The sequence below is a fragment of the Aphelocoma coerulescens genome, chromosome 3 (genome assembly GCF_041296385.1).
Source record: "Aphelocoma coerulescens isolate FSJ_1873_10779 chromosome 3, UR_Acoe_1.0, whole genome shotgun sequence".
NCBI classification, from domain to species: Eukaryota; Metazoa; Chordata; class Aves; order Passeriformes; family Corvidae; genus Aphelocoma; species Aphelocoma coerulescens.
The window spans coordinates 24632938-24653901 of record NC_091016.1 but is presented as its reverse complement, the minus strand read 5'-3'; the positions used below and the strand labels follow the sequence as shown (position 1 = coordinate 24653901).

Genomic DNA, 20964 nt, shown 5'->3' with positions numbered 1-20964 from the left:
GGGGGCCGGGGCTCGGCGCCGCGGGGCGCACACGTGCGCGGCTCTCCGTGCCCGCGCCGCCGCGGGGGCTGAGCGCCGCCGGGCGCGGGGCGGTGCCGCTGCCCGCCGGGAGCCGTCGGGCGCCGCGGGCGCACGGCGGGGCTCAGCGCCGCGCCGGCACCCTCTCTCTGCCGGCTGCGGCAGCGCCCTGTGATACCCATCACTGCGCCTTCTCGCCCTCCTTCTTTTTTTTTTTTCTTCCCCCTTCCCCCCCCCCCCCCCCCCTTCAGATTTTTGTTTTACAGCGCGCTGAGAGCAGCCTCTCTGCCATTTACCTGATCTGCAGGTTTGTTATATCTACTTGGGGGCTTTTTTCCTCCTCCTTTTTTGCTGTCCGGCTCACTCCACCCCCGAATTTTATCTAGTTGTAGCAACTTGCTGCTTTTTCTTTTTTTTTTTTTTCCTTATTATTATTACTGGTGTTTTTTTCACTGGCGCCTCCCGTGCGTTTTCCGATTGAGAGCCGCCCTCGCAGCCCGGTTTTTAAGAGCATTTTGTCTGCAGATCTCCCCTTTGTTTGCACAGATCCCCTTTTTATTTTTTGATTATTTTTTCCTTGTTGTCGTTCGTTGTTAAAGTCACTTTTTTTTTTTTTTTTTCCGGGAGGGGGGGGCGCTGTATTTAAACACTTAAAATGCACTGCTATCTCCTGAGCGTGCTCCTCACCGTGGATCTGGCCACCGTGGCTCTCAGCCTGTCTACCTGCAGCACCCTCGACATGGATCAGTTTATGCGCAAGAGGATCGAGGCAATCCGGGGGCAGATCTTGAGCAAACTGAAGCTCACCAGCCCCCCGGACGAGTACCCCGAGCCCGAGGAGGTGCCCCCGGAGGTCATCTCTATCTACAACAGCACCAGGGACCTGCTGCAGGAGAAAGCCAACCACAGAGCCGCCACTTGCGAGAGGGAGAGGAGCGACGAGGAGTATTATGCCAAAGAAGTTTACAAAATAGACATGCAGCCTTTTTACCCCGAAAGTAAGTCCTCTGTGTTTGTGCATGTGTGCGCAATTTCGCCCCCGAGGCGTAGCGGTGCTCAGCACCTTTAAATAGCACCCCCAAGCATCGTAATCTGCCTTCTTTGCTCGGCTTGCTTGTCATCCTCAGCATCGCTTAGGTGGAGGCTCTTAGGGTTTAATTTAGGTGACGGGGTATGCATATGACTGGATGGGACTTGTTGGGGGGGTCACCTGTTGCCCCAGACTCGCGAGGTTTCCAGACCCCTTTGAAGTCACCCAGGAATCCCCCAGGGTGCCTCTGGCGCCCACCACCACGTACCTGAGCAGAGCTCCCCCCTCCCGGGATCCCACTCCCTCCCCAGCACCGGGTTTAGCTCCCCGGCAGCCCCGTGTACAGCCTCCAGAAAGAGCCAATATCTTTCCACTGCTCTTGTTTCCCTTGGAGTGTCTGGAACGGGCAGGTTTCCATCTCTCCATAACTGAAAAGAAAAGGAGGTCTTCAAAAAAAAAAAAAGTCGCCAGCTCGTCTTGTCTGTGCCCCTGCAGAACAGTGTCCCGCAGACTGCTATGCACACTGGTGCTCAGAGAGGACAGAGACCTCCTCCCTCCTCTTCCCACTTTAGCTAGCCTCCCCCTTCGGTTCGTGGGCACTTTTCATTTCAGGTACAGAAAAACTTTTCCCTTCTGGGTAGCCTCGGTTCTTGGAACCTGTCTCAGCCCGTCTGCCTTTTGCTGTTTTTAACGACCTTCTGGTGATCCATGCCACGTTTTGCACAAAAAAAAAAGAGAGGGTACTAATACTTTGTGCTGACCAAATCCACTTAGAGTGATTAATAATCATAACGACGTGCCTTTTTGTTTTGGTAGAGAAGCTTAAGTGCATAGAAAAAAAAAAAAAAGAAAGAAAGAAAGAAAAAGCACCGCACTGCCTTAAAAGAATCTAGATCATCATCATACCGAGGAAAGTGAAATACCAGAAGCAGAAAATAACTTCACCGTTCACATAACCAAACCCTAGTCCCTAGTCGTTTCATTTAGCTCGCTTCCCTCCCCCACCACTTGATGCCCTATATACTTGCTGTCTGTTTCTCAAAAGCACATAGCTCTTGCTTAAATAGATAATTCAGCCATCTTGGTAACTTTATCCTAGAGTTTCTAATTGCATTTTCCCCTTATTTATTTTTAGTTTAGCAAGTTGTAGCTTTGGGGCTTGCTCTGTCTTGCATGTGATAGTCCTAGGATGCCAGCCAAGGTAGCTGAACCCCACGCTCTGTGCAGCTGCCTCCTTTTCTTCCTTTAGTCTTAAATGACAACATCAGGTACAGGACATCCTGGCAGTCAGAGCCATTTTTTTATTGTAATTATGGCACCATCCTTAATAGCCATGATAAATACACTCCACCCTTGTTACCCTTGGGGAAGAAATACTTTCTTTTTTTAAAAAAAACCCACATATTTGGAGCCAAGTGGGTATGAGCAGAGTGGTTCGGTACAATTCATAGCCGTGGCAAGAACACAGAAGTCCTGCTTGTTTTCCACGTTGATGTACTGTATTATTTTGCTGGTGGTTTTGGTAGAAGTCAGCACTTCTTTTTGAGACCTATTAGATCATACTCAGGGCAGAGGAGCACCTCTGGGCCAAGTCTGGGAAGACCTATAGCAGTGCCTTGGCTTGGAGAGCTGACCCTATAATAGAGAGTCTCTGAGAATTGTAAAGCGCATCCGTCCTGAGCACATCTGTCCTCTCTCCTTGCTGCAGGAAACTACAGAGAACCAATAGTCCAAAATGCAGCTGCATACTTTCCAGAAAATTAAAATATCTGTGGTGTGTGACTTGGATGGTATTGACAAAAGAGGATCTATTTTTAAAACGTTGTTAGGGGCCAGATTTGTTCTGAAGTATCGATAGAGGCTTTGGAAGAGCGAAGGAGATTGCAGGTATCTACCAACAGAGTGCATCAGACGTTTGGGATCCGAGGGCCAGCTAGCAGCAGATCCAGCACTACTGTGCGAGGGCTGTCGCTAACATCAGAGTAAGTAGGTTAACTGTTTTTCCACTGCTCTCTAGTTATGCTGGATGGAGCGAACCTTTCCAAAAAAGACAGTAAGGAAGAAATCACTCCACCATATTTTAAAGGAAGAAATTGAAAGCGCAGCTCTGGCAGCCACAGGCACTTTCTCCTAGGCATTTCAGAGCGGATTTTTTTAACTCTACAGTGTCTGCTGTGTTGGAGAGAGGCAGGAGGGAGAAGGGGATCAGTGTGAATGCACTGGAGGTCAAAAGCTGCTTGGACGGCAGGCATGGGAAAGATCGGTGGTTCAGTTTTTACCACAAGTTGTTAGCGTTCAGTAACTGACTACAACCCAAGTATTACAAGTATGCTCTAATTATACTCATAGTCAGCAATATATCACTACAGATCGCTGATAGGTCTTCGTGGGGCATTTTGTAGAGTTCAGACTAAATATTTTTAGCAATGAGGAGATTTAAAAGGAAAACTATAAGAGATATTGTATATACCCTAAGGCATATTTTGTCTTAAATATTATCCTTGGCCAACTGTACTGTATAAATACAGTAAATATGAACAGAACTGGCAAGATGCCAATCTCCTGGGATGAATTTTAGTCAAGAAGGTATTTATGGGATATAAATAATACTGTGTCAACATTTAAAGAAGGGATCTGATTAGTTTTGAAATTATTCATATTAATCTTTTCACATGCTGTTAGTTTAAGGCTCAAACTAAAGTTGTGCTAAGGTTTACTGATAGTTTGCACTGAGGAAGTGAGGGGGCATCTGGCTTGAGAGTCCACTTGAGGTTAAGGACACATCGGGATATAGGTGGAAATTCAGCAAGTCAGGGACTGCCTGACCCAAAAGCAACAGATGTGAAAGAAATGGCACAAAAGAATACTACAAAGACGTTTGGAGAAAACAGAAAGCTTTTGTCTGTCAAGCATGCCTTGTACTCAGGACAGTATGCATCTGTATGAGCCTGAATCTCACCAAAGTCCAGGTGGCAGTCAAAATTTGAGGTTTTTCAGAGCAGTCTAAAGAGGAAGGTTGGATATGGTGCTCTCTGAGCACAAAATCATAGAGTTCTTGGGAATTCTGTGCCTAGGCAAAGTTACCTGAGTAAATGCTTAAAACTGGTGACTGTGAATGCTGGATCACATTAGAAGCTTATTAAAGCTTATTACTTACCAGTTCTTCCTTGAATATCTAGGGCCTGATACTTAAGCTAGGTGATGGTTGCCATTGCACTGAGAGTAAACAGAAATTTAATGCCAACACAATTAAGGATTATAAATTGTAATGCTGGTGAATACCTGGCATACTTGAGAAAAACAGGCAACACGTGTATCTGGAGGCAGGGGCCCATTCTATCTTCTTCATTCAAAGCAATTTTTACCACAGACAGTGAACTGCTTCGTAATGATTGCTTAAGGCCAATGCAGGTAAACTTTTAAGTTTTCTGCATTCTTGAAGATAGGTTATAAGTATTCATTAGCCTAAGAAAACACAGTTCTTACGGGTTTGGGCCTGGTTTTTCATGAGTTTTAAGCTTAGTGTGAAGGAGCCTGCAGAGGTTCCATCCTGCACTGGTTGTTAGGATTAGTCTTCTCAGGAACTCTGTCCCATGAATATTGCTTTACATAGGCCATGGTTCTGCTGAATATTTCCCCCATGAAAGAAAACATTATAAGCTGTCAGGGCACAATGGCATGCTTCTACTTTATCAACAAGGACTCAATTTACCAGCAATTACAGGTATGTGGGTTCCTTGTCTTCAGGGCACCAGAAGCTCCTGCAGGGGCTCCCAGCACTGACTGCATCATTACCACAGTGTTAACAGCTCACGTGTGTTTGCATTTAGCATAACACAGAGCCTAATCTGTCAGATTTTCCCATGTTATTAATGATATGGAAACAGGCTCAGGAGGAGCAGGTTATTTTAAAACTTTCTAGCTATGCTGGACCTATGGTTGTGCTCTGGAGCACCTCTTGGAGGAGGAGGTGTTTGCCAGGCATACTCTCTGCTTTACAGAGAGGACCTGAAGCAGTGTGAAGGCTTTCCTGAGGAGAGACATGGGGGGAACAGTTCTTTGTTCCTTGTTCATGAATGACACTTAATGCAATCTTTGTAGGTGGAAAACCCCAGGAAATTGCAAATGGCTTTAGAAAGGCACAGGGTGATTTTCTAGACAGTAGTCCTCTACATACTGCGAGGGATAATAAAATAACATGCTCTGGTGCACTAATGAAGGGCAGCACCACATGTGTTTCCTGCCTGGCTTCTGAATCACCAGCCACTTCTACTGTAAGCAGGGTGCCAAGCTGGGAAGCAGGGGGGGAAGGTCCAAGAGCCAGTATGGAATGATACATGGTCCTTGAGTTTCTTCCAGAGGATGAAGCCTACAGAGAAGCTGAATACCCATGACCCCCGTATTAACACTGCAAGGTCAGATGAGCTACAAGACAGAAATACAGGGCTATATTCCCAAGTCCTTTCCATAACCCTCCTGGAATGTCTCTCTTGTGTCTGTTTTAAAGAGGCATTTTTCACTGTAGTTTGGTGACTGAGCAGGTTTGACAGAATCATGGAATCATTTAGGTTGGAAAAGACTTTTAACATCATCTGAGTACAACTGTTAACCTAGCACTGTGAAGTTCACCACTAAGCCTTGTCCCTAAGTGCCATATCTATACTTCTAAATACCTCCAGGGATGGTGACTCAACCCCTTCCCTGGGCAGCCTGTTCCAGTGCTTGAAAGCCCTTTTGGTGAATATGCAGCAGTGCCCCTGCTGCTCCCCACCCTCCAGCCACTGACAGTGTGAATGTTTTATAGTGCCAGAGACCTTTCTGGAAATGTGCCCTTGTTTTCTGCTCGTGGCTGGAGATGTGCAGGGAGTGCCCGGAGTTTGTGCTGCTCTTGGTGGCTCTACTTGCAGGCCTAGTGTGAGTAGGTGGTTGAGTGAAGAAAGCAGAGCATCATCTTCATTAGATACTGGTTTTAGCCTTGCTCCTCTTTGGTGCTCTGCATGAGAACTGTAGGAAGGCTGGATTACTTTGAAGTTACTACTTCCAGCATTTCATTGCCAGCTTGAGGTTCCTGCCTGCACCAGAGCTGAGCAAAAGGGTGAATGAGAGAACTGGCTGTCATTCTCAGTGAACTTCTTCAGCACAGCCCTGAAACATGCACAGAGCTTCACACACATGAACAGACTCATTAGCATTAAGGCTCTGTGTATGCCTAATTAGCTTCCTGAGTTGGGGCCCGGTTTATGGCGCATTTGCAGGGATGAACAAAGCCAGACAGTTCAAATCCCTCTCACTGTGGTGAAATCTGTCATTTGGGCATGGGAGCCCAGTGAAAAGGAAATGCTTTACAGCATGTTTTAGAGGGGAAAGAAGAAACTCTTCAGTGATCCTGAAGAAGGCTGACCCTGTTGGGCAGCTGGCTTCTTTTGCCTTTGCACTGATGGGCTAGACTGCTCCTGTATTACAGATAAAGAGAGGAACCCCAGGGTGTGGTGACAGAACGAGTCATGAGTGAAGACACACAAATGTTTCCATTCCTGTTGTGAAACCACATGCAGCACATTTTCAAGCAAGCAGTTTTTAGCTTGAGGATGATATGCTCCCCAGGTATTATTTAATGTAATAATGTGTTACGGATGTTTCTGCTGATTTGTTTAGATTAAAAGGATTGGTTTGGTCATTTGTTTAGGGAAAGCTTGCACCCTGCCTTCCACCACAGGCTGTTTCTTGCTTCCCCTTCAGTCTGTGCTGTGGATAGTTGGTGCCTAGCTCCAGCATCACTATCAGCTGGCTTCCTGTAGTAGTCAATCTGAAGCAGCAATGTTTCTTCTTAAAACACCTCCCCCGTGCGTGTCCTTGCTGTCTGTGCTGTGTTAAGTGATTGCAGCTGGGCACCCGACTGTACAGGACATACAGCTGCAAGGTATAGAGGAGAAACTCAAAGATTTGTCTGTTACAAGACAATAAAATGTTGGAAAAAAAACCCTTAGTGTCAAGGGCTGTGTTTTATCTCCTTCCAGTGTGACCAGTTGTGTTTGAATTTATGAATGACTCGTGAGGCAGTTCAGTTCTGTGGTTCTCTTAGCTCGAATGGCACAGGATTGGCTTTGCAGAAATGAAGTGCCAGACCTGGCTTTGTTACACCTGTCTGGTCTTTATAGATTTTTACATGTTTTTGGTGCTCTGCAAGTTGATCCACAGTAGAGAAGTTGCTTCTTTGGGTAAAATAGCATTCTTTAAAACAACCTGGTTTTCCAAAGGGAACATGGCAGTTCATGCCACTTGGAGAGCTTCTGGCTCCTTGTGTTGGAGGTTGTGTTGGATGAGTTTAGGCAGCTGTGCAGAGAAACTGCTCGCTCATTGTGAATAGACAGGCTCCACTGAAATACATCTCGTAGTGTTGTTTGGGTTCTCTGGCATCCACATTCTGTTTCCAGGAGATGCTGGACCTCACAGGCATCCCTGCAGCAGATTTGTGGCAGAGAGTGTGGAGAGGATTCTTCAGAACATCTCTCCCTTGTTCAGGTTTTAATTTGGACAATGAGTGAGGAGTGCTTCTCATTCCATGTGTGATGCTCATTAACATATTCAGGATCTTCTTTGTAGAGCTGAGCTTTTCCCCTCTGAATCCCCCTTAGGGAGGAAACCTCTTTTTGTTGTTACATAATACTTAGTACAATGTGATGCTAATTTCAGGTTATTAAAAATTAACTGTATAAATTATAAAAAATAAGTTTTAAAGCTGACCCTGCTTTGAGCTGGAGGTTAGACTTCCAACATGATTTATCCTGTAATCCTTGCAATACTACATTTTAATGCAAGGAAAACAATGCATTGTATTTCAGCTTCTACAGGGTGGTCTTGATTCAAGTATCACCACATTTCTAAAGATGTGCTGTCTTCTGCCAGTCTTGGATTTGTCCCTCTGCTGTAGCTGTCTTGCATCAAAATGTTCCTGTTCTTCTTTCCCTCTGCACACGGTTTTATTTTGCTTTTCTAGCTTGAATGTTGCTTTTCAAATAAGCGTGGTAAGTTGCATGAAAATAGGCTACTGTATTGGACTTCAGCAAAAGCTGTGGCATAGTTTTAGGCAAACTGAGGAGGGGCAGAGAAGGAAAATGTTGTGATACTGACCTTTCACTTTGCTTGTCTGGCTCCTTCCCATCGTATCTAACCCACACTGCACTGACAAATACCGCATCTGTCTTGACAGGCAAGTTCACAAATAACCATTCATTCATAACTTGGAGCTGCTGTAAGACTCCTTATGGGTTGCTTAATCTGACAGTTGTGCATTTGAGCAGGGACTTTGAAGCAAAGACTTTGTAGAATGACCGTGAGTTCAGTCTGACTTTGTGAGAACGAAGAGGGAGGTCTTGTGTGAAAGAGGATACTGTACTTGAGGGTGTGTCGCATGTGTGCATGCGTGCACACACGCGCGTGCATACATTTCAGAGTATTGAAACAGCTGTTGTTGCCAAAGCCCAAATTGGAATGTTCTGGGAAAGATAATTTAATTTTTAGCTTCTGGATTCATTTCAGTGATGGTAATTTCAACACTTCCTAGGGAGAGTCTATCAGTGGTTATGTGCATCAAATGCAGCAGTAAATCTGTCATTCTTTCCATTTCAGTTTTTCAGGCTTACAACTTCGTTATTTTTCCCTGTTTGGCTGGTGTTAATAGCCAGTGTTTTCCCTGGCTTCATCTCTTTTAAACCCCTGCTTTGAATTTTAAAAGGCAAGCTAAGCCTGTTGAAGTTCCTTCTCTTGTTTTTGTTTACTTACAGCATTTGAAATTCAGCAGCTAGCTCAGCTGAAATAGTGATGGTAATATATCTTTACCATAGTGATGATTGAAAGATAGGAATCAGAACATGTTGGTTTTCATTCCTTGGGGTGGAAAAAAAAACAATCCACAAAATCCCCCAACCCTGTGCATGAACTTTGTACACAGAAGGCTGAAAAACTAATAGGTGCTAGCAGCACTGATTCTTTTGAAGTGGTCAGAGAGCACCTCGCAATCGCATATTTGATGAAGGCTTCTGTACAATAATACTTATTAATCCTGAGCCTGCTGTTGTGTTTACAGCTGATCTCCAGTACCCTGAATTGAGAGAGTGGTCCTTGCTTATTTGAGTGGGCATTGTCCAGTATGAATAAGATGGCTTCTTTCAGGCTTTGGGTAAACAGTCAGAAAGATCTCTAGGACTGCCAGGATGTACACTTGGAAGAAGACCACCTGAAAAACTTTTCATCTTCTAGATGGCATGTAAAAGTAATGCTGCAAATTCAGGCTCTTCAGATGCAGCAGTGGTTTGAAACAGTGGCACAAGGTGGCCATCAGGGCCTGGTGTTCACCAGAGCCTGGGACAGGCTGCTGCTCCCTGTCCCACCCCTGCTTGGTCTCATGGGTGGCCCAGACTAGCAAAACTGAGAGACATCTCTGCTCTCCCTGGCTATGGAGGGGCAGCTCTGCCCTTTGCTTCACAGTTCCTGGCCTTTGTGCTTTGAGGCTTTGGTGCAGGAATTGATCCAGCTGACTGGAGAAAGTTAAACAGAGCACTTAATGAATGCCTAGTAAGCAAGATTTATGGATGCCAAGGTTCAGGTCCACTGACACGTGCAGTTCATTTCTTCCTTCAAATGCCTGCAGGGGGTATGAGGGATATTTGCCTTCAGGGATGGATAAATGATATATTGTATTTTCAAGCATGATAGGACATTGTAAACTGTCTGGAGATATGTTGGATCTATGCAGGTCCTTGATGTTCTCATTCGCGCCCAATCTCCAAGAGATCCAACCCAGTTTTCTTGGCTGTTGCAGTTGGCTCCAGGCCTCCCTGGCAGAGCAAGGGCTGTGTATGTATTGTGCCAATCACTGCTTTACGCTCAGATTTTTCTTGATGCAGGCTTTGGAAGTGAAGTAGCCCCATTTCAACACTGAGGTTTGCTGAAAGATGTCTGTATATCTCGTTTGTTGTGCTCGTTGCGTGTTTATCCAGCCTACAATGGCAGACACACATCTCTAGGTCTGTGAGTGGGGAACAAGTTCCAGCTTTCTTGAAAATCAATCTGCTGTTCTGATCTGGTGGTGTGATAGGAACTGAGAGGCTCCCTGCCAGGATACACAGTTTGTGGAGCAAGGGAGCTAAGTGAGCAGCTTTGGCCCGATTTGGATGGACTCAGAACAGATTGTTGGGGGCCTGACCTTTCTCTCCCTCTTTGAATCTGGATTCCCCCATTCCAGCTTGCATTTCTCCCTGGTGCTAGGAGCCATGTATTTGGAAGTTTCACATTCCCATTGCTAATCAGGGAAGAAAAGAGCCCCAAAAGAATCTAGAAAAAGAGATCTTTATGAAAGTGGCCATAGTCTGAGTTACAACAATATCATGTGTCTGAAGGAACTTGCCTCCTTCCAAGCTGCAGTCCCATTATTTACCCACTTTATTGGGAGACCTAATTTTCTCTGGCTGGAAGTGTATTTGTTGAGGTAGAGTCTGGAAAGGAATCTGCCTCATGCACACTTGCCCCTGGGCCAGCTATACATGTGATACAGTCAAACCTTTCCATTTTTCTGCCTTTTGAGAGTATGTTCCCCAGATTAAGGGCCCTGGTCCAAAACCTGCTGAAAATGCTGGAAGTCTTTCCACTGGCTGCAGAAGTCTTTGGTCAGGTATTAAGTGTCATTCCTTTGGTTCAGGGAATGGTCACATCTCCAAGACATATTGGGGTGTATTACCATAATGTGGTGCTTTCCCCTTTATTGAGTTGCCACTGGAGACGTTCTTCTGCATAAGGCCCTGAAAAACAAAGACCACGTTTGAAAATAAACACCTTAGTTTGCTTTATTGATGGAATCATTTGTTGGCAGATGTCATCTGGGATCAGCATATGGTGGCAATATGGCAAGAACTGCAGAATGCAGAGAAGGAGGAGTGAGTTAAAGTCCTGTAATTCTTAGGTATTCCATGTCTTCCCCTGTCTAAAATAAATGACCATCTGACTGCAAAGGTCTTGGCAAATAAACATGCCATAATATATCTTTATCATCCCTACAGCAAGTTTTTGTCTAGAAGTTCATCGCTCCACATCCAGAGGCTTCTTATAAACATGTGCAAAATCAGACCTCAGCGCCCAGAGCAGGGAAGAATCTAAAGGCTTTGAATAAGAATGTGGCAAATCTCTGTGCAGTGGACTGTAAAGAAACATCAGGGCTAAGCCAACAAGGTGTTTTTATGTTATCAATAAAATCTTAAAAGTCAGTTCTGCATAGAGCTGGAGCCAGGAGGACCATTCTGAAAGTCAGTTTGCTACATGATATATGCTGAGTTTACAAGCTGGAAAGCCAAGTATTTTGGGAACAGGAGCCGTGCTTATAGCATGAAGGTGCATGTGGTTTTACATAAAGCCTCTCTCACTTGATGTGTCTCTAAGTGGCTCACAAAATAAGGAGTTAACTTTTGAGATACTTTTTTTTTGCATGGATGAAGAGCTGGAGCAATCGAATTTGAGTCAGTAAAGTCACTCCAGATTTTTTCCTGTGGTGTTGAACCTGGATTCTGTGCAGCCATTGTTTAGGCAAGCAGAAGAGTCATTGTGGCCAGGATTTTAAGCAGCACCTAATGGACTGGTTCCTTTGTAGCCTTTGAGAATCCCAGCCTTTTGTTCAGATGAAGACTGAGCCAATTAAATCTGCTTTGCTGATAAGAAATGTCCTGAATGCTGTTTTGTATCATGTTTGTACTACTACTGTATACTTCTCAAAGCCTGAAAGGACTCAACATCCACCACAAGTTGTTGGAATTTTGTGTGTTTGTTTGTTTTTAAAGCAAAGAAAAAAGCTTGGTTTGTATTCTATCTATGTGGTACTTCCTATGTCCTGGTGGGGTGAGATTTCATTTGATTCAGGATATGAAACCAAACGGTTTGGTTCTTGTTTAATATAAGGCAATATTTTAATGTCACAGGATATAAAGTGCCTTAATGTAAGGACATTAGTCCTTCATGTAAGGAGACAGACCTGCAGGCAGCTTTCTGATTGAGCTTGTATGTTGCCTGGCAACTGGAGGAGGTGCTCATCTCAGCAAGGGTGAGGTGTTCTTCTCAGGGTATAACGTTCCAGGTCTGTTCACACTCATGGCTAATCAATAGTTGATGTCATGCTTTAGAAAGGATGAGACTGATTATGCTCTAGGAAGCTTTGAGTTGTGGTGGAATGGACAGGTTAAAGAAGATGGAAGCCCTCATTATGGTCTTTTGGTCTCTCTACCTGCATATTCCAGGCCATTGTGTTTTGAATTAATTGCTTTTTGAAAGGAAGTTCACAGCAGGCTTGGTAAATTATTCCAGTGATTAATTACACGGACTAGAAATGGGTATCTTTGTGGTTTAAGTTGTTTAGATTCAAGTTCTAGGATTTGAATCTTGTTTATTAAACTTTCACTTGCTATTTTGAAGACCCAGTGTCAGATCTGTGGGCTTCCTGTAGGTACCTACAGGAAATGGAAGTTTTGGAGAGGGGAGCTGATCTGACTAAGAGTAAGCTGGTGTGGCTGCTGGAAGACCCTGCAATGAGCAGCCAGGAGCTTCGCATGGGCTGCTTTATCCAGTCTCAAGTGTCGTTCAGATCTGTGGACTGTGATCAAGCCACATCTCTTCAAAGTTAAGTGTGCTGTACTCCACGAGATACTTCCTAGCCTTTTCAGTTATTCTCATGGTTCTCCAAAACTCCTCTGCTTTATTCCTGTTCTGTTGAGACTGTGGAGAACAGTACTGGACGCAGTATTTCAAGAGTGGCTGTGTCATTATCAAGCTCCATGCATGTTGCAAACTCTCCTTTAATTCAATACTACACAGTTTATGCAGCTAACTTGGGCAGTAACTTTGCCAGGAGCTCTACAAGGAGAAGTTAAAATTCATGCTTGGGTAATTATCCACCAGGGTGTCTCCCAAGTTCTTTTCAGAGGTGTTGGCTATCAGGATGAAGCCTCTTACTTTGTAAGTATAGTCCAGTTTCTCTGTCCTACGGCTGCATTTCCATACTGAAAAACATTTACATCTTGGTAATTCAGGATTCAAGTCACTGTACTTTTGGTGCATCTTCTTCATTATTTGGCACATCCATATCATTATTAAACGTGCACTTGGTTAGTAATGGTTTAGTTTCTTTCCAGATAATGGATAAAAATATTAGATAGTAGAGTACAGTAAAATGGGACCTTTGTGGATGCTTTCCTCTCAATAATGGTTTGCTGTCTACCATTGTATTTTAAGACTCATGAAAATGTAAGGCTTTGATTCATTTACTGCCTGGCTCCATTGGTATCCTGTTGTTCTGTTTCCTAATGAAGCCATAATGTAGCACCAGCTTAAGTGTCTTGCAGCTACCCAAGTACATGATATTAAAACAGTTTTCTTACCTACCCTTGTCACTCACTAAGGTACAGACCAGTGGGATCTGTTTTCCTGGAGCTGGTGTGGGTTATACTCCCTTAGTTCCTCTGAGCTCATTCTCATTCCCGCACTTCACATATTTTTTCTGAGATCAGTATAAGGGTCACTCTGTAAGTACAATATCACAGATTGCCTGTTTAGGATTGTATATGAACAGTTATATTCTGCCTCAAATCTTTATGGTATTTTTCACTGTTTAGGGTTTATTGAAAGCTAGTTTTAGTAATTTACATTCTTCCTTGGACAGCTCTTTAAAAAGTTCTTATGCAAGTTATCCGATCTTACTTATTTTACAATGTTGTTTTAAGACCTTCTGAGTTGCTGCTGGAATAAAAAAAAAAATCAGTTCATCTTGTACTTGTCTGGCTTTTTTATCTACAGAAGTATGTTTCATATTTCTGTACTACTATTTCAACAGTTTTTATGTAATGGAGGAATATCACTGTTAAGCTTCCTTGCAGACACTTAAGTAAATCTCATCTCTAAGTATCTTGGCCATGGAACTGGTGTGCCTGTTTGTTTTTTCTCATCTGTTATCTGCAGTTTTTATTTTCTGATGTTATAGTAGTTCTCAGCAGCTCTTAGTTTTAGTTTTACTTTTTTTTGGTAATAAATAGTTGCACTTTTTTACTTTATCTTCTTAGGGCATTCTTATGGTTTCATGGTGGTTCACAGGCAGTTTTCTAACCTGCATGGTCTCATCTGTTGATTGTGTATCATTTCTACTTGCCCAGCAAGCTAAGTGTCAGTCCATTATCCTGTCCATTTTTCTCTGTGAACACTTCTGTTCAGTTGATTCAGCTCATCATTGTATCATCTTTGTATGACTGTCTCCTTCATAATACTAAACTCACATGTATTCAGTTCTTTGGGACTTCCTGATTCCTGAAGTGATCACCACGAGGTGATCACTTCTACCTAAGCTTTGAATCTTGTGTGTCAAGCACCTCACTTCTGTCTTAAAAATAAATCAGTACTTATATCTGGCCCTTTGAAGTTGCCTAGCTGTTGATGTGCCAGCAACCTAAAACCAGGGTTCTGTGGAAACCAGCTCATCAGAGAGTCACCATATCTCCTCAGGAACAGATGTAAAGTTGTGGCCTGGCAGAGTGTGGTGGCCCTCGTGCTGGCAAAAGCAGTGCCACCCACTGCTCCAGACTGCAGAGTGGGTGGTGATGGGTTATCTGGGGCTTGTACCATTGGCTGCTCTTCCCTCATAGAAGCAAAGGGCCAGACACTCCAGCTGTGAAGTTAGTTCTCTTGCCAGAAACCATAATTTTGGAAGGCAAATAATATTTTTGGGTTTCTTTTCCATGTTCAATAGCACAAGACATGGGAGACCTCCAAGTGACTGACTCAGTTGGTGACTCCATGTGCAAAGTAGTTAGTGGATGTGTTCTCCTACCCCACCCAGAGGTCTGAGCCCTTAACCTGTAAAGAAATTTCACTTGTGCTAAAAATACTGTAGAGGGCACAATGATGATAAGTCATCCTAGTAATTGTGACTTGGTAAAAGGACGTGGGCATTAGGGTTATCTGTACTTAAATAACAAGAGTTGATACTCTCATTGAATCCATCTTCTTAGCACTAAATTGGAGCTAACTCTAGCAAGTGTCTTCATGGAGCAATCTGGGGTTTTTTTTTGACAACGTCTGAAAGAGAATGACCAGATGCTCTGCATTAATCCTGTCTATGCTCTCATGATTCCATGATAGGAGGATTTGTGGCTACCTGTACATGAAGACATGCAGATGAGCTTCTCCAGGTTTTGTTGTACTGTCCTGTCCTGTCTGTGCTGCACCGTCTAATCCTTCCATGTCCATCTCTATAGTAGTTTCTGGTCTCAGCTGGAAGACACATTTCCCAAGGAGTACACAAAGCATTTTAGGGATCTTCAGAAGTGGCCTGGGAGCTTCCTGGGCTAGCTGCAGTGAAAAGTAGAGGAAGGAGTTGAAAGCTGAGCACCTTTGCATGGGCTCCTAGGCAGGTGTGTGTTCCCTGCATGCAGGCAGCTAGTGGCACTTCTAATGGCTGCAGAGATTTTCTAAGAGAGGCTTAAAATCTCTGTGCTTCTCTGTTCCTGATTTGCACTGCACCAGGGTGTAAATCATTTTAATTGTAATTACTCCTACAAAGCAAGAAAGATTGAACAATTTTAATGTGGTTTAAAACTTTCACTTCCCTCTCTCTCTTGCATTCATCTGTTGTCTGCTGTCTTTATCTTAATCATTTAAAGATGTGTTGCCTGTGCTTTGAGCCTGTGAATCTTGAAAAAACCAACGTAGTTTTCTTCTTCTTTTCCTTCTTCATTACACTTATACTTCTTGTATAATTCTTTTTTCTTCTTTATTTTTTCTCCCCAGAGTGAAGGGGTTGGACAATCCAATCCACTTTTCTTGAAAATAAGTTGCTTTCATTTCCTCCTTCAGCCAGGGAATAGTTTGGAAAGGCTGTTGCCTGGACCCTTGGCCGAGCAGGAGCAGGCAGCCAGCTGTGCTGCTTGCCAGGGGAACAGGAGCGCTTCCTGGCAGAGGTGGGGCGAGAGGAATGGAGCCTGTGCCGTGGGACTTGCTTTCATCTCCTCCACTCTCTGCAAGGCAGTCCTGAAATTTCCTGACCACTGTTAGATCTTCCAGTTAGAATAGCTAACTAGTGAGGCCCACTTGCATAGAAAAAATCTATAAAGGAAGAAAATGCAGCTTGCTCTTATAAACAGCAATAGGTTAAAAATACTAATCTGTGCTGGGCACCCCAGCACAAGTTTCTGTGTGCAATTTTGAATACTCAGTAAGGCAAGATGGGTGTTCCCACATGTCTGGTCACCATCACTATTCACCTGGTATGAGTGTCCTTTTTGTATAATCATCCACATATGTTTCTTCTGTTAAAAATAGGGTCTAAGTCTATGGTTTATCCTATTCCATTTTATTTAGCATATTTAGGTTTGGATGTGCTGGAATGTTCTGATTCCTTTATTTTTCCCCCCCAACTTTCTTGGTATGTTTGGATTTGTGGGTTTGGATTTGTGGCCCTGAGTGTTGCAGAGTACCTGAGCCCTGTTGCAGAGATAAAGTCTTGGGCAGGAGGAATGCATTGCATTCTGGCTTTGGGCTCCTGCAGACAAGTTGCTGTCAGCAACACTGCATATGCTTTACTTCTTGGAGTATTCTCTGAAGTGAAATGTTGCAGGTTTCTTGGTAAAATCTGATTAAACTTAATTCCTTGGTCTTCATTGCTGGGGCCTTTATCAGAAATACACAAGAGAGAAGGCTTCTCTTTTCAACCTCTGGGAAAAAGTTTGGAAGTATCTATCCCCTTTTATGGTTTCATCACTGACATGTTTCAGAAGAGGTCCCAGTGTGAAAATTACTCCTGTGGAGAAGCCTTTCTTTTATTTGCCTCCAAGTGTGACTTGCCTAAATCTGTAACTGTTGCTTGCCTTCTTCCTAAGGCACTTCAGTGATACCTGGAGATGCCACGGGGTTCTCATGCCACCTTTTTAAGTGATACCTTCCTCTGTATCTGTACTGGTTACCATGAACCTTAAGTGAAGTCAGCAAATGGTAAGAGGTTCATGGCTTAGCTTGAAGTCATGACTGACTTACCACTGGTGACAAAGCTCCTCACCTGAGGAGCTGATTCCTGCACTTGCACCAGCAGTGATGGGAAATCTCAAATCTATACAAAGCCCCAGTGTCATGAGGAAACTTTGTTCATGCTCCCACCTGTTTTCAAAGGTGGAAGAAACAATTTGTTTGAGGCTTTGTTTTATCCACTTTTGTGTAAGTCTGGGTGTGGTGAGATGAGCTTTACAAACTTCTAGTTTGGATTGTTGCAGTTCATGATCCTGCAGTTGGATGCAGAAACTGCTGATGGCTGACTTGACAAAAAGCAGCCAATGCCATCAAGAGCAAATAATCTCGTGTGCTGCACAAATGGCATTTGCTCTGCCAAAATCTTTCTGGTAAAAATTTCTGTCCCTGACTGGAATTTGGAAACGCAATGAGAGCCTGGGATCCTTCTGCCTTAGAGATTTTGTTAACCTCAAGTACATACAAAAATACCCATCTTACTTTCAGCATTATGAAGCAGTGGTAGTGTTTTTGGGTACTGACAGCTAAGCAGGTGGGCATGAGCACTCTTAGTTCAAGGGCATTGGCATCTATTCTATGTTGTTTGTAACCTTTTCATTGGTTTTGACAAGGAGCTTTAAACTTTTATTGAAGCCACCAAACGAAAAAAATCTGTGTGAAAGCAGTCTTGTTCTTCTATGCCGGAAAAAGTGAAAAATAGAGAAAGAAGTTCGCTATGGATATTACTTTTTTTTTCCCCCTTTCGTGTTATTGAGAGGTGCTAAGTAAAACATCTATGGGTAGGAACAGTCCAGCTGGGGAGGCTGTAACTGCCCATGTTTAGTGAGTCAGGGCTCTCCACAGCTCCTGTAACAGAGATCCTTTTCTTTGCTCCCATTCTGGTCCTTCTAGTGCATCAGCCAACTTTCACCCCATATTGCAGCTGCTGACAGAGAGGTTTTCTGATGTGTGGAGCCAAGGGCCAACCACAATTTGTCCATGTATTTACAGGGATCATTTCACTCCTCTAGAAGCGCAGCCAAGTATTTCTTGATAGAAACATGCTGCGTCCATCTAACAACACTATCCAATTGAGGCAAAGTGGAGAATGCTGTAATACTTGTATTACAGTAGTTGCTGAAGTCCCAGTGAGAGATCAGGGCCCTGGTGTGTGAGGCACTGTTGATCTCATAGTACTTTTCCCAGACCTACAGACCTTCCCATTTAAGCTGACAAGTCAGATAATGATGCTCTGTGGTATTATCAGTTACACTGCAAAAGGCATGTGTGCTTGAAACCAGAGATTTTCATGTGGTCTTAAATATTTCTTTATGTAAGAGTGTTCATCATCTCATCCAGATTGCTTATCTAGGAAGTGATCGTACATGAGAAATGGAGAAACTTCATGTGCTCATTCAGTGCTACTGGTCGGTTTTTTGTTTTGGTTTGGGGTTGTTTTTTTTTATTCAGGGCCAGACATTAATCTTGGCCTTACAGCCCCAATAACTATTATTTCTCATCAGCAGCATGGTGAGTCTGAAAAGAGAAATTAGAGTCAAGAGGATATTTTCCCAGAAGATTACAGCAGTTATAATGGAGGTCAAACTTTTGGCTTCAGCTATTGGACTGTTTCGCCTTAAACTTCAAATGCACATCAATGAAAGGAGCAAGTTCAAAGTTTAGCATGAAATAATGCCAAAGACTAAGGGGAAAAAAAGCATATCATAGTAATTTTACAAAAATTTGCCATCACTCTTCACACTGGATATAACTTTTCAAGCAATATAACAAGCAATCCCAAGACAATGAATCACTAGTGGAGGAAAGTGTCATACAGCACAGCGTCCTAGTTTGGGCAGTTCGCAACCAGGGATTGGAGTATCAGTTATAATTATTTACTGTGTTGTTTTAAGCATTAACTCGGTTTTAATACCACAGAGAATTTACTCATTATACTTGCATTATTATACATGTCAAGTATCCTGGTATAAATTCCTTTAGCACAAGGCTTATCTCTTTAACTTAAGGAGCTGTTATGATTTATCGGTTATTTCCAGGATAGTTGCAGTGGACTTCCAAGTGCATTAACCGGGAAACAGAATGCTTCGAAGAAACATTGTTAAATTTTTAAGTTAGCTGGTCTGTATGTGTGTAATTAGTATCCTGTAAAAATCATTCCCACAGGAAGGGTCGTAGAAGCCTGGCACTCACTCTGACTGCAGTGGGAACTTTCTGTGCATGGCGGCTGCAGCCCTGTGCTCCCAGCTGTTCTTACCTTGTAGCGTACTGGGCACAGCTGGAGAGGAGTGTGTTGGTCAGTAGAGCTCCTGTATTGATTTGCACCCTCTGGGGCCTGACCTAATGACATACATTCTGGAATTACTTTGCATAAGTATGTCTGGCACACGGAGGTATCAGTAGGTGTATTCCTAAAGCTTGTTCCGGAACGTGAGCTGTTTGCCAGCTCTTATCTCAGCCAACAGTTATCACAGGAGAAACAAAGAGCTGGAGGGACTTGAAGAGGCTGCTCCACTGGTCCTGCATCACTAAAGGATGTAGACTGTAGCCATGATATTCCAGATAGCTATTTGTGTAACCTTTCCCCTAAAGGCTTCCAGTTGCCACCACAGCTTCCCTGTGCAAGCCTTATGCATCATGTTGTCTAAAGGTTTTCATGATGCCTAGAATAAACCTTCCTTGCTGCAGCTCAGAGCTACTCAGGATTTATCCCTCATGGATGTGGAAAATGGATCATTCCCCTGCTTTCTGTGGCAGCAGTTTAGATACCTGGGGGCTGTTTTTACGTAATACCCTCAGTCGTCTCTTTTTGGCTGAGCAACCCAATTTATTAGTCCGTGTTCCATAGCTTAGTAGTAATCTCATTCCTCTGCAGCACCTAGGTGGGTAGAGCTTCTGTTTTAACTAGGAACCACTGATAATTGCTGGCTCAGGGCTATTTCCAGTCTTGCAGCCTACCCACTGTCTGTTTTTGTCTAGACCCCATTTCTCTCATTTGCTAACGGGCTTGTCGGTGTCCAAACTTACTGAAGTCAAGATAAATGTCATCTGTGGTTTCTCCTCTATTTGTAAAGTTTGTTATCCAGTCCTGAAGGCACTTCAGGTTGTTTGGACACTAATTGCTTCTGACAAGGCCATGTGAGCAGTTACTCAACTCCTTGTTTTCTTCCAGGTGCTAAAAAATTGTTTGTTTGAATATTTTTCCACTCTCGTTCTGTCTTTTTATCTCTCGCTACCCCTTATTTCCCTCACCTCCCCTTTTATTTTATTTTTTTTAATAGATAGCATAGATTGCTTCATTCCAATCTTCTAGTGCTTGACACTGTAATTAAAATTATCTTTTCTTAATTGTAAGAGTAGTGCATTAATTTGTGGCAGGTATTTTCAGAAGGTTAGGTAACTGTAGAAAAATGTGCAGGTGTCCATAGTCCCTTGCACGCAAAGCCGTGCACGAGAGCTGCACTGCTTGTATAAGAAGGTAGAAGAAGGAGGGATTGAAGGTCTGCATCAGAGAGACTGTGCCTGGATCTCTGCCTCTGATTGTGGTCTGTGTCTGGGGTTTTTTACACACTGTGCTGTGGCCCTAGTTGACCAGCTGGATTTTTTAATTGGTTTGTAGCTTGCTCTGTACTCAGAGAAACGGGACAAAGTTTGGGAATCCTACTGAAATATATCGCAAACAGCCAGCTGAGTTGCTGGTTGTATGTTAAAGTCACTTGTCAAATTTAAACAGTGTCATGATCATACCTTTTTTTGTTTTCAAAATCAATCTGAGGAATGATGAGTAGTACCTGTAGTATGTACAGTAGTATTCTGTAGTATCTTTTACTCAACTACCTACAGCAGGCTATCAGTTGAGAAGAACAGAGCTCAGC

At 43.5% G+C, this 20964-nt stretch overlaps 1 protein-coding gene across 2 annotated transcripts in view; it reads left to right on the top strand.

Annotated features, from left to right (window-relative positions):
• The first annotated feature begins 287 nt into the window (after positions 1-287).
• The window catches only part of TGFB2 (transforming growth factor beta 2), a 61095-nt gene continuing 40418 nt past the window's right edge, over positions 288-20964 (top strand). For both annotated transcript variants that reach the window (XM_069009513.1, XM_069009514.1), the window contains exon 1: positions 288-1016. In XM_069009513.1, coding sequence (XP_068865614.1) covers positions 674-1016 — 343 coding nt within the window. In that variant the 5' untranslated portion in view covers positions 288-673. The remainder of the gene's footprint in view (positions 1017-20964) is intronic.